General features: G+C 46.4%; 1 protein-coding gene across 2 annotated transcripts in view; it reads left to right on the forward strand.

Annotated features, from left to right (window-relative positions):
* The first annotated feature begins 7,456 nt into the window (after positions 1–7,456).
* SORL1 (sortilin related receptor 1) overlaps positions 7,457–14,405 on the forward strand; it is a 156,875-nt gene continuing 149,926 nt past the window's right edge. For both annotated transcript variants that reach the window (XM_075909722.2, XM_075909723.2), the window contains exon 1: positions 7,457–8,029. In XM_075909722.2, coding sequence (XP_075765837.2) covers positions 7,757–8,029 — 273 coding nt within the window. In that variant the 5' untranslated portion in view covers positions 7,457–7,756. The remainder of the gene's footprint in view (positions 8,030–14,405) is intronic.

Genomic DNA, 14,405 nt, shown 5'->3' on the forward strand with positions numbered 1-14,405 from the left:
GCTGAAAGCCACAGCCAGCTGGCCAGGGTGTTTCAGCCCTCCCGACCTCCCAGCTCCCACCATTCCGGAGCTACTCACCTGTGTTGTTGCTCGGTGAGTAGCTGCTGTTCAAATGAAGAAATCAAATGTTAATGTACTGAGCAGGCGCGCAGTTCAGAGAGGGCTCAAGAGCTACTCTTAGAGCCCCTGAGATCGACCGGTAGATCGCGATCTACCGGTTGGTGACCACGGAATTAGAGTGTGTCTAGACAACAGGGCTCCATTGACGGAGCCATGTAGATTAGGTTTCTAGACATAGGATAATGAAGCGGTGATTTAAATAATCGCCGCTTCATTTACATCAAAATGGCTGCCGCGCTGTGCCGATCAGCTGTTTGGCGGCTCAGTGCGGTAGTCTGGATGCCCTGTGGTCGACAAGGGAAGCCCTTGTCGACCGCCCCGTTATGCCTCGTGGAATGAGCCATGTAGTCTAGACATACCCTTACAGAAACAGGGCTTAACTCTGTTGGTGAAAATTAAAACACTTGCTGGGGGGGTGGGGAGGGGAATGGTAAAATAAATGGGATACAAATTTTCTATCTTGGTTTCACTAGGTTAAGACATCCTTAAAAAGATGATAAGCAGCAGTTTGAGTGTGGTGATTTGAATATAATGTAATCATCTTATTATTATAACATTGATTATTTGCATTGCACTAGCACATAAGAGTCCCAGGCATAGACCAGGACTCCATCATGCTAGGCATTGTACAAAGACAAAAGAAAAAGACAGCGTCTCCCTGTCACAAAGAGCTCTCGATTTAAGTCTTGTGTCTCCCTTTAAACATGCGGGTGACAATCTCGTGTGTGGAGAACACTTCCTTGTATTCTGCAATGAAGATTCCAGCTCCTGCCCCCAAGACTCCCAATATAAATGAAAACGAGCAGTGCACATTTCAGAGCCAGCCCTCATGGACACGACACTGCTGGGATGTGAGCTATATTGAGTTGCTGTGGTCTCCTCATGCCCCAAGATTGTGCAAGATGCTGCTGCTGAGCCAAGACACGTGGAAGAAACGTTGTCTAACATGCTTCTATATTAAACCAATGAAAGGCAGGTGGATGAATTCAGTGGCCGTGTGGATCATGTTACTACAGTACATGCAGTTTTTTGTGGTGGCGTAAGTGCCTGGCAGCACACTGCCTCCTGGACGGCTCTGCATTGGAGGGAGAGCGCACTGGGATGATAGTGGTACAATTCAGATGAAAGATAGACCTTACAAATGAGCCAGGCTGGAAGGCAAAGGCTAGCTTTCTGATGCATGAGCATATTGTGCCAACACAAAAGTAGCAGTAGGATGATTAATTGTGAAGGGCAATAGCCTTTTTCATTTCCTCTCTGCCTCTTGGCTAAGATCAACTGTATCATAATATCTGAGCCCTTCTGTAGCCAGAAATTATATCCTGTACAGCTTGCACCTCCCCAAACCAGCACTCTCTGGTCTGGTAACATCTCTGATCCAGCAGTACCATGGGTGTTCCTGAGCCCCCAGCATCCTGGACAATGTGGGGCCAGGGTCAGAGCCCGTGACCCAGGGCCGGGGGCCACCAGTAGCGGGGCCAGCAGCCTGGCTGGGTTGTGAGTCAGCAGCAGCAGAGCCAGTAGCCCCACTGGGACTGGTGGTTGGTGGCAGCCCAGCCGGGGCCAGCAGGAGGTGAGGCTGGAGGTGGGGGTGGTAGCAGGGCCAGGAGCACTGAGGGGCAGCGGGCTGGGGCACCAGTGGTAGGGGACTTCCCCTGGTCCAGCAATTCCCTCATTCAGGACCAGTCAGGTCCAGAAGGTGCTGGACTAGGGAGGTCCAGCCTGTGCTTGCTGGGACATGGACTCCTAGGTAGCTTTTCTTCATGATCTTACCTCTCTGCTAAAGGACTCTCTCTCATGGGTCGTTAAGCAGCAGCCATGTAGCAACTGTTCCTACCTGATATTATGGTCAGACGAGGAAAGAAATTGTGATGGACATTCATATTCAGTAATAGAACCTCATAGTATGCAAGGGGAAAGTTAATCAATATAGCACATGCAACCAAGTTAATCACATTCTCCTCCTCTTAACAAAGGAGGAGAATTTGAACACCTCACTCCAGCCATTAATCAAACAAGCGAGGGATGGAAAAAACCACTTAGGTCACCAAAGACATCTCTTCGCCAGGATGGAATTGCTCCTACATTATCATCAATCATGTGTCTTATTTGCATTTGGGTTCTGATCTAGCTCCCACTGAAGCCCATGGAAAGACATTGATTGTTTCTTTTCCCTTGGGAATGGGATATGTTCCTTTACTCCTTACACCTGCTAAATGCAGTGGTATGCTAAAAGGCTGTATCTAGAACTCCCCCGTGGAATTCAATGGGGAATTTTGCCTTAATAAAATCACCACAAAGCAAACAGAGGGCAGTGACAGATGTAAGCCCAGATCCTCAGATGTATTTAGGGTCCTAACTCCCTCGAAATCAATGGGAGTTAGATACCTCAATAACTTCAAGGATGAGGCCCTACCGCCTTCACAGCAACACTTTCCTATCACAGCATTCCACTTGCAAGCAGCACAGCAACACCCTCTACATTTCCATTTCTTCCAGAGCAGCAGCGTCCTTTTCCTCTCACTGTTCAGCTGAGGCACTCCAGTAATAATTATGATGAAAGGCTCTATCTGTGCCAGTCCAGCAGGCTAGCAAGACTCAAAAGCAGAAATCCCATTGATTTATGCTGGGCAGCCTTGGACTAATTCTATTTTGCTACAAACGGTCTAGCCTTCAAAATTATATATCAGTAATGGACACCAAAAAAAAGCCTTAACTCATGCAGTCCTTTTGCCTACGTGGGTGAGCAGCACACACAGAGACAGATCCATCCGTGATGGATCTTCTGCTCTGCGGTTTGGAGATGCAGAATGGGTTCCTTCCCCCCATGCATGGGCAGAGAGAGGCTTTGGCTGTAAAAGCTTTCATCCTCTGACAGCCATTCAGTGATTCCTATGGCATTATCTGGTGATAATAGGTTAGTGCCTAGAGTAGGTCGCCTTTAGCTATTCTGGTCTCCTTTAGCTATACTCAGCACTCTCCCCAGAAGATTCATTAGAAAGATTCAGGCAGTGGTTCTTAACCTTTCCAGACTACTGTATGAGTGTGTCTAGACTACAGGGTTTTGTCGACAAAAGTGGACTTGTCGACAAAACTATACCTGCGTCCACACTGCCTTTGAGTTATGTCAACATAATGTTGACAAAACTCAGCAGTTTTGTTGACGTATGTAAACCTCATTCTACGAGGAATAACGCCTTTTATTGACAGAGTGGCTTGCTTTGTCGACAGACCTGGATGTAGTCTAGATGCTCTTTGTCGACAGAAGCTTTGTCAACAGTATCTGTCGACAAAACTTCTGTCGACAAAACCCTGTAGTCTAGACATACCCCATCTGTACCCCTTTCAGGAGTCCGATTTGCCTTGCATACCCTCAAGTTTCACCTTGCTTAAAACTACTTGCTTATAAAAATCAGGCATAAAAAGACAAGTGTCACAGCACTGTATTACTGACAAATTGCTTATTTTCTCATTTTTACCATATAATTATAAAAATACGTTAATTTGAATATAAATATTATACTTGCATTTTGGTGTCTAGTATAGAGAGGAGTATAAATAAGACATATTAATTTGTACTAACTTTTTCTGTAGCCTGTTGGAAAATTAGGTAAATATCTAGAGGAATTGATCTTCCCCCAGAAGACTTCTACAAAGCCCTGGCTGAGAACAACTTGGCTGAGGCATATCTAGAGCAGCACAGAGGGTTTCCATCAATGTAGCTAATCTTTCTTTCCACAAGGTGGTAGCTAGGTCAAGAGAAGAATTCTCCATTGACTTAGCCATGTCTACAGGTCGATCGAAATATAATGATCAGAGCATTATTTTTTTCACAACCTAGAGCAGCACTGCCAGGTCTAGCTAATTTTTAAGCATGGACCAGATCTAAGAACAGAATGAGGCTTGCAAACTTGTATGCCCTGTTTCTATTATCAACACGGATAGCTCTTTTACTTTGCCATAGAGCCTTTCTATGAAACAAGGTGCATTCTAACAATTATTTTAACTCATCCACTCCCATGGATGTTTTCTGGCCCACCACGCACCCACGAAAATGACAAAGAAAATTCCTGTATAAAGTAAACTATGCTAAAAATAACATGATATGACTGACTTGAAAACTGACAGAAAATTTCAAATTATTACTGCAACTTTAATTTAGCCCACTGAGTTTCATCATATATACAGCAGATGTGCTGTTCCCTAAAGAGCCTGTAACTCACTGCTTTCCCTTGCTTTTCTGAGAAAATGCATTATCTAGGATCTCTTTAGTGATGGTGAGATTCAAACATCTTGCTATTTCAATAATTTATTATGCATTTGGTTTAGAGTAAAGAGAATTTTTCCCATGAGTGGGTTCTCCCATTAACAATTTCTACTCAAATTCCAGAAGGAATATTGAGTTAAATTTGTGGCTAGCTTAACTGAACTTTGGTAAAACAAGTTAAACAAAAAAATTGCAGTATGATGAATTTGTTCGAAGAAGACTATATGAGTAGAGTAGCATATATGTAGCCTATATTGAAAAAAAGGTAATCTGCACAATAAACACATCTTGTCTGGACTAGCATCAACATACAAAATAAATGGCAACATGGAGAATGAACCTAGGCTTTCAATTGCTCGTGCATATTCTTATCATTAGTTGTGTGAGCAAAATTTAGGATATATTTATAAGACCAGGGCTAAAGTTTGTACATTGACTGGTCCTAAACAGAAGTCAGTTTTGACCTTAAATATGCCCATAATTGAATATGCTATGCATTTTATATAATCTGAGTCTTTTCATTAACTACTTATACTTAAGAAGCTACTTTGGTAAAATGAAATTAAACCACTTTATTTATTCAGCTATTTATTTTGCTCAGGAGATGCAAATGAACACACACAGAGGACAAATGTGATTGGGATGAGAGGGATCTGCTCTTATTAAGTATTTGATTATTTAAAATCATCAGAGATTTTGCACACATCACTTGTAGACATCCATAGTCCAAGTTTGGGGTGATATGTGTGACAAGGTTGAAAGGTGATAACATAAACTTGTTTGTAATTGGAAGTAGACTGATACAAACCCCATCCCAAATATAGCCAGACGTTTGAACTGCAAATTAATTTAAAAAAAATAGCATTCAAATCCTCACACTCAAACTTTTTTTTTTAAGATCTGCTGCCATAATGAACCATCCTGAAGGTTAAAAAAAATCATTTTGCCATTAAAGATGTAAGGGCCATGTTTTCCAAAGTGGGCAGAGATGGAGCTCAGTATATTTGGCCAGAATAGCCTTTGAGAGTCTTTGGATCCCATGTGCCTTACAAAAATTAAAGGTAGGACACAATATAACACAAGCAGCAATTTTCTTATAGTCTGCATTTGTTCTGGGGGCAAATGTCAAGGATTCTTGCTTTCTTCTTTTCTCACACTTTCTTCAGTCGTGCATTGCTCTAGGAATATATTGCCACAGAAAGATATTTCCAAAGCGGTGATTCTGGTCCTTAGCCCGAGATATATCCAAACTCAAGCTCCTTCTATTCTCCTTCTTATAAGACTCTCCAGTCGAAGTTCCAACACTATAAACTTTCCAGTGTCAGCTTCATGACTTACATTTATCATAGCACCTTTATGCTGTACATACCTTAGACTCATAGGGCTGGAATAAACCTCAGGAGGTCATCAAATCCAACCCCCTACTAAAAGCAGAATCAAATCCAAATAAATCATCCCAGCCAGGGCTTTGTCAAGCCAGGACTTAAAAACCTCTAGGGATGGTGATGTGTAAAAGAAATTTATGCAACAATGGAGATTCCACCACCTCCCTAGGTAACCCATCCCAGTGCTTCACCACTCTCCAGTGAAATCGTTTTTCCTAATGTCCAACCTAGACCTCCCCCACTGTAACTTGAGCCCATTGCTCCTTGTTCTGCCATCCATCACCACTGAGAACAGCCTCTCTCCATCCTCTTTGGAACCCCTCTTCAGGAAGTTGAAGGCTGCTATCAAATCCCCCCTCCCTCTTCTCTTCTGTAGACCAAATACACCTAAATCCCCCAGCCTCTCCTTGTAAATCATGACTGCCAACCCCCTAATCATTTTTGTTGCACTGGAGCAGTGTGACTAGCTAGGCATTCCTTATGGTACTTTGGAACATCCCCATCATGGGGGTAGGGAGCTGACGTGTTGCTACGTGTCTTGGTTTATAGATGTAATGAACAAACTTCAGCTGTCACATGGCCACTACCTTTGCTCATATAACATTGACTCAAATTAAATTATTTGCCTTCCTCCCGTCCAAAATGACTGTAGTATGTGGTAATATATTAGATATGGATAATTTGGTGGTGTCTAAAAACACTTGGTGTTCCGCGTGGATAATCAGTCATTTGCTGGTGCAAATAACACTTGCAACTTATAAGACATTTAGTTCTCAAAGGGCTTTTCAAACATTCTGTAATAAAGCCTCACAAAATCCCTGCTTGATAGGCATGTTATCCCCATTTTATAGACAGGGAAAAATGAATGCATGAAAAGCTCTACAGCAACTTTGGAGTGGTCTCTGACTAGAGATAGCAAAAGCATGCAAAAATAATATATTGGACATGATCATCAGAGATGCTCTGCATCCATAAATCCAAGTTTGTCAGAACCTGGGAATGGGTTAGAGGGGAGGGATCATGTGATGATTACTTTTCCCGTTCACTCCCGGAGGGGCATCTGGCATTGGCCACTGTTGGAAGACAGGATACTGCTAGATGGACCTTTGTATGACCCAGCATGGCCATTCTTATGTTCTTCTCAAACCATTCAATTAAACCAGGATGGCGTGAGACTATAACATAAGGGGGAGAAAAACTACTTATTTTAGCTCGGTAAAGCATCTTGCAGGCTTTTGGAGGCTATATAAAATAACTATATTTAGATAATGACCTCCTCATCACCAATGCAAAAAGCTGGCACTGGTGCAAACAGAGAAGCAGCACTCCATTACTGCAATGATAGGTGGCAGTATAAAGTCCGAAACGAAAGGCCCAGATGTTATGTACCATCTGCAGCCAGACCCCTTTCGCACCAGAGTTTGGAGTGCACAGACATGGGATGCTCTGTTGCATCCTCGCCCCAAACGCAGCCCGGCAATCCCACGGCCCTGTTAAGCAAATACACTATCCAGTCCCTTTCCCGAAGAATCGCAGCTAGCATTTCTGTGGCGGCGGAGGCGGGGGGAGGGAAAAGCATTTGCTTCTGGGGCTGCCCTACTTCTTCTGGGTCAAGAGAGGAAGCAAAGAAGCTTAAAGAGAGAGTGTGGCTAATACACGTGACTTGCAAGTTGCTGCTGCCTGCACCCGCACTGCCAGTGCGAGCGAGCGAGCGAGCGGCAGCCAAGCTGCAGCGCTCTGGGCTCCGCGGCGCTTCCACCCGCCCCCAGCCAGGCGCGCAGCGCAAAGGGACACGAGCGCAGCGCACTCGGAGCAGCGCGTGCGGACCCCGGGAGCGGCGCGCGCCAGCTGGGGCGCAGCAGGGCTCAGGCAGCCGCCGCGGTTGCTGCTCTCCCCCCTTCTCGCCTCCCCTTCCCATTGCACATTCTCTCCTGGCGGCGGCGCCCCACTTTGCAGCAGCCCCACCAGCCCCCGGCAGAGGAACATGGCGACAGGGAGCAGCTGTGGGGAGCTGAGCCTGCCCTGCCTGGCAGCCCTGCTGCTACTTGCATGGAGCCCCTCTCCGCCGGCCGCCGCCAGGACCCTGCTGCTGCACGCGGGGGCTGCGCCCCGGCCTCAGGACCGAGGCTTCGTGCTGCTCCAGGGAGAAGCGCTGAGCCCGGGTGACAGAGGCACGGGCAGGGCAGGCGAGAGGCTCCAGCCGCGGAGGAAGAGGAGCGCTGCGCAGCAGCAAGAGCCCATTAAGGTGTATGGACAGGTGAGTAGCTTGGCAACCCCTCCGACTCCCCAGCTGCAAACCTGCCCAGGCCGAGGCTTTCCTTGCCATACAACCTCCCCCCTCCGCCAAAAGGGAGCAGCGCGGGCAGTGGTGTGCACGCCTTGCAGCTCCCGGGCACTCGCCCCTTGCATCACATCCCCCTCCAGTTGCAAAGGGACACGGAGCCGTTGGGTGGCTCTGTGCAGCGCTCCCCTTATAGAGGGGGTGGCGAAAGCAATGCGCGCAGTCATTCCCTCCCGCTCCTTTGGCACGCACCCGTTCTTAATGCGACCGCAGCATCTTCAATTTGCACCCGCTGTCAACTCTCCTAGCTCAAAGAGGGAGAGACCCACCATGTCCGTTCCCAGAGCTCTCCTTCAGTGTTACTTCTAATTTTCCCATTCCTGTATGTAAGAAATTTTGTTATGTGCACGAGGCACGTGTGGATGTGCACCACCATAGAAACTTATGGTGGTGGCTGTGGGTGCTCTGCTAATCAGCTGGTTAGCATTTGCATTTCCCCTGAGTGGTCACCCAAGCACCCAGTTTACAGGCACCACGGCTCTCCTCCCATTTTTCAGGAAAGTAGCTCTGGTAAGACACAGGTCCTGTTAGATCCAACTGACATGGTGCATTGCTTCCTGGCTGGGGAGCTCAGAAGTGTTTATTTTAATATTTGGCAGCTAAAAGCAAACAAAGCAGAAGAGAGCATTGCATCATTCCAGCACAAGGGAGTAAACACTGTTCTGCTTAGAATTGACTAATATTAAAAGCACCGTGCAGGCACCCCCTTATCAAATAATTGAAATTGAAAGTCGGAACTATTTTACTTGGGGGTCTCTCTGGATAGCAAGGTGCTGCAACAGGAAGGGGTAAATTGTCCTCTGCAATACAGAGTTTAGGCTATCTTATAAACAATCTTATGCAGTGTAGGTGGCTTTCTCAGAATGTCTTGTCAAGTAATCAGACTTCCTCTTGAGCTTTAAAAAAACACCCGTGTTGTTAAACCTGCTGCTTTAGTGCATAAATTCAGGGTAGATTTGTGGTACTGACAATCTGACATTCATTTGTTGACATAGTGGGCAATACAATGAAAAGAACAAATTTGACTGACAATTATAAGTAGTTTAATATCAACTGTGCAGGGCTCTGTTCTGACACTTCTTGCTGTACAAATAACTTCCACTCCCACTAAAGTTGTGCCCAGTCCCATTTTGTATGTGAAATATTTGCCTTTTGCTTTGAGCAAAAAAGGCTGGGTGGCCTTTTTCCTGTAGTCAGGACATGTGCAGGGAGTTATAGGTTGAAAGTTTGGGTGCTGAAAGTTACTCAGCCTAGAAAGTGTCCCGAAATTACAGTTTTGAGGAACTAACCACAGATTTTTGACACAAAATAATGTTTCCCTTTCAGTTTGTAGCCCGCAACACTTCAACCTTCCAACTCCTTCCCCGGGCATTGGCCTAGAGACTGTTTTAGTCACATAGAGCAGCAGCAGGGAACCTTTGGACTTGAGTTATCTAAATGTTAGCATCAAATAAATACACACAGGCCCACGGGAGTGGGGGGGGGGGGGAGGGAGCAGTTGCCCCAGGGTCCAGTGAGTCAGAAGGGCCTGGGACTCCTGGTCACCACGGTGCTGGCCATAGCCTTGGGGTCACCAGAGCCCAGTGCAGCACGCTCCGGACAGTGCTAAGAGCTGGTGGGGGGTGGGGGTGGTTGCAGCATGGTCTGGGCAGTGCCGAGGGCTAGATGTCCCAGCGCTGACACTTTTGCCCAAGGCCCCGCCCATACTGCAGCATGGGGCCTGCCCTCCCCCCTCACCTCACGCCGGGGCCCAGCGATTCTGAATACACAATACTGTGTCCCTCTAAAACGGGATATAATCCTCTACAGAATTATTTTCCTAGAAGAAGGTAGGTCGTTTCTTTAGGAACGACTAAGGGAGGGGTGGGGAACCTCAGGTCTGATAGTTGGATGCACCCCCAGCTTGCCTGGATGCAGCGCCCAAAGTTCACAGCCCCCCCCCACATTGGGGTGCCTGTGCTGGTGCTCCAGCCCCCTCGCAGCCTCACTATGGGGCTGGAGCACACAAAATCTACTAGGCTGTGCCCCCCTAGGCGCTGATGTGTGAGGGGAATGTGAGGAGTGTCTTTCTGCTTCTCATTCAGGCGCCACATCAGTGAGGGTTTTTTGTGTGTGGCCCTCAACCCAAAAAAGGTTTCTCACCTCCGGACTAAGGGAAAAGAGATGATTACAATAGCAAATCGCGCATCTGTCTATAGAACTACAATACACATCCTGATGGGTTGGAGGCATTTTATTCAGACTGAACATACATCTGAGCTGCACTTTGTATTATGTGGAGGAGTGATTTGCACATAGTACTTATCATCCCACCCTTCTGCCATAAAAGAAATCCCACCCTAGGCTGCATTTTATACCAGTCTTTCAGAAGCCTTCTTGGGACAGATCTGGGATCTGCCCTCCATCAGCTACTGGGGGTCAAAGAAAGGTGTCTTGTTTCTGAACAGCGAATGGTGTGGAGACCGAACAGGAGCACAGAAGTTTTTACTGTAGTCTCCTTGCTCCAGTTTTAATATTGAACAAGTTTCACTGCACTGGCCACAGACTGATGAAACCCTTTGTTGAGAAATGCAGAGGTCACTTTAAGCAGGGACAGGAAAGGAGTGTTGCAATGCAGGCTGCGAGAGGCAGTCCTGAAGCTAACATAGCAATTGGTCCAATTTACAGAAGTGTAGGCCTCGCTACGTTAAATTATTTGAGTGATGACTTTTCCTTGGGCTCCCTTCTCAACACTGTGAGCTAATTGCTGCTAAAGGGAAGTGTAACTGGCCATTGCTTCATGCTTCTGTTTGGGTTTAGCCAAATAGAAATATCTAGTTTCCCCCCACAATCTAGCATGTAATGCCATTTCCGCTCATCACATCCTACAGATGTTTTGAAGTAGGGGATGTAGATGCTTTGGTGCAGTAAGAGCTGCTTTAATGTAGAAGCAAGAGAAGAGCAGGTTGGGGTAAGGGAGAAATGACGGAGGAGTCGTCAGGTTTTGTTGCTCTGAAGAGAGCCAATTCCTACACTTTTGAAGTGTTGCTTGTTGGCTTCCCTGACACTGAATTTAAGATACATAATGAGGTCATTTTAGAAGAACCTGACACTGTCTTTCACTTTTGGTACCACCGGTTTATCAGTGCCCACTCAGTCTCTGGTGGCTTTCTTTCAACCCTCCTGAACAGCTTAGGTGGAAAGTTTTTGCATCAGTCTGCAACATCAGTCATTGAGTGAAACTGATCACAGTAATTCCAGTACCAACCAGACCTGGACAAATAGAAAGCAGTAGGAGTTAAACATCAAAGTTCCACTCTATTTGGCCTTTTCTTGTTGGCTTTCGTTTTCAAAGAGTGCTTTCCCAGGAGAACTGAGTCACTCTCACTAACAGCCTCATGCACCATTTGAGGCTTGAGTTTTAACCTCTCACCCTTCCACTGCTGCAAAACAAGCTATGAGAAATCTAAGGCCCAGGTTCCAGGTATCAGAGGGAGAATGTCAGCTTGAAACTTCATTTCAGAAAGAAGTTCCTGCTACAATCTTGCAATTTTAACTATGACATGAAGTTGTTCTGTCCTCTGTTAGGTACCTAAACAGGGAAACTGTAGAACTGGTTGCACCTTAAGCGGTCTACTACTTCTCCCTCAGTCACATTTTTTTTGTAACAATGGCAGGGAAAAGAGTCAGATAGAAGGGGAATTTTAAAAAGAGTTAGTGTCAACTTTAGACTCCTGTTGAGTGACTTTGGACTGATCAGTCCAAGACTGCTGCAGTCTGTTCAGTTTCTGTCCTCTGTTCATGATACCCTCTGAGAAATGCACATCTAGCAAACTCTCATGCAGGCTCCATCCAGAGTTTACTAGTCCCCTGCTTTTCCTTTGACTTGAACAAAATGGGCAGTGTGATTCTTGGGGGTTACATGGATTTTCCTGGCACAATGTGACAGACACATGACTTGGGGCCTTTGCTAGTGGTCATGTCAGCTCTCATATGCCCATTGTTTCTCCAATAAGAAATCCAGCTCTGAGCCCCCTTCTCCTCCATCCCTCTCCAAACAGGAAGTAGAGAACCCAAACAAAAATGCAACACTAAGCACTGTTCAGCTTTTGAGAGATCTTTGCAAACCTGATCCTGGCTCTGTAAAATCTTGGACAAATTGCTAATCCTTTGATTTTCCTCATCAGTAACTAGGGGTTAGTACTTTCTACCTCAAAGGGAATCCTGCAATTAATTGGTTGTAGACTGCCTGGCTCCTAGTTGTGTATCTGCAGATCATCAGGGAGTCAGAAACAGGAAGGAAAAGACCTAAACTTGGAGAGGAGGGGGAGCTGCCAAATTAGGGCAGTAAAAATGGGAAACTTTTTGTTCTCAGTTGTCCCTTGGCTTAAGGAGACACGCCATTCTTTTTCTCCCCCGCTGCCTTAAGCGATAGTACCCTGGATGGTTTCCGATAGCCAATTTTCAAAAGCCTTGAGCACCTTAACTTGAGCTTTACTCAATAGGAGCTGCAGGAGCTCAGCACCTTTGAAAATCAGGCCCTGAACTTGAGACATACAACATACCGGTATTTGACTTTGTGCTGTGCCCCAAGTCAGACTTCTTTCCTTTGCCCCCTCTAGTCTCCATCTCTCTCTTGCTTGTGCTAAGGCATCAGCCGCTGTGTTTCAGCCCCATAAGCTGCAAACTAGATTTAGAAAACTCAGTTTCAAGATAAGTGTTTTGTTCCTGGGGGCGGTAGAGATGAATCATTCATCTGCCAACACAGTGCAGCTTTGGGTGCAACTCAGAGCTCTGTGCAGCCTGGGCAGGCCTGCCAGTGGTTCTGGAGCCTGCAGCCAGAGCACTTAGGTTGCCTGTGGACAGCACCTTCCTGTTGAAAGCCTCATCAAGCCATTGGACTCACGACAGTTGTTGCTAACTTGCCTGCAGCTGCTCCTCTCCAGTCCAACAGTTCACGCGCTTTGAACTTCTTGCTTCCTTCCATCTCTAGCATTCACACGCCTAGAGAGTCCCAGGAGTGTCAGACCAGCCCGCTGTCACAGATCTCTGCTGGGGTTTGGAGCACATTGCAGCCACCTGTATAAACTTCCTGGGACAGCCCAGGTGGGAGAGATGTGCAGTTCTGTAAGGGGAATTCCATTCGGAGCGTGCATTGCTGTGTGCGGTGGTGAGTGGGGATGTGAAGGACTAGTCAGCTAGTTGACTGTCCGATAAGCAAATGCTTATTGGATAGTGGACAAGGTTGTGGACTAGTTGCCTCCCTCTATCAGAAAGAGGCAGCGAGGGGGTGGGGGAAGGAGGAAGCAGAAGTGGGCACTTAAAAGCAGCAGCGGCATTGCTGCTTTGAAATGCCGGGAGAAGCTTGACGCCAGACTCCACAACGTTTCCAAGCGGTAGCGCTGGATGGAGCCCATGGTCAGTGGGAGTCCCCAGTTGACCCTGGGCTCCACCTGGCACTTTCGCCTTAAAAGGCTGAGAGGCCCGGTTGACTAGCCAGTTACTTGCAATTTAACAACCCTAGTGGGAAGGGGCGAAGAGAGATTCTTCAGTTGCTTGCCTGTTCTCTGGACTAGCTTCCTCCACCACTTTGAAATTCAGTCTCTTAATCCCTCTTGGAAGAAGAACCAGTATAAGTGAGATCTCAGTGGCTGTTTCCCAATTTCTGATGGAAACAAAGGAAACAGACATGTTCAGGATTGCAATTTCGACAGCCTTGTTCCTTCTTAAAGTCAAGGGAGCTATATGTCATGATTTGACCCCTCGTTGGCCACAGAGACCTCTCATCCAGGCCTTTGTCTCCTGGACTAATTTTTATAACTTCTGACACCCATGCTGTCCTCCCTGCTCCGGTTCAGACAGAATAGAGCAGCAAAAAGTGTCTTGCTCACTGATTCCATGTTAAATCCCCTTTGAAACCTGCCACTGACTTTCTCTGCTGTATCAAGTTTGTTGTGGCTGTCAACGCCCTGTTTAATTCTGCCCCTTAAAAGCTACTTTGCTACATTCCTTTTTGTAATGCCCCTACAACTTCACCCTGCCAACAATGCCAGCCTCCCGTCCAATTTGATCACTGTTCCCACTCCCGGGTTCTGCGTGGAGCATCTTCCTCAAACGCATCTGCAAAGCCCTTTAGCATTTAATTTAAACAAAAGAAACATCACTAAAACTAGGCCTGTCATCCTCTCAGTGACCCATCCTTTTAAGACATGTGTTTTGGGGGCAGAAACGATTTCTTCTGGAGTTTATAGAAACGCCATGCACTGAGCCCTACTGCAACACATTGATTAAACGGTTACTTGGTAAGCATCAT

Source organism: Pelodiscus sinensis, chromosome 25 (genome assembly GCF_052426305.1).
Source record: "Pelodiscus sinensis isolate ZL-2025 chromosome 25, ASM5242630v1, whole genome shotgun sequence".
NCBI lineage: Eukaryota > Metazoa > Chordata > Testudines > Trionychidae > Pelodiscus > Pelodiscus sinensis.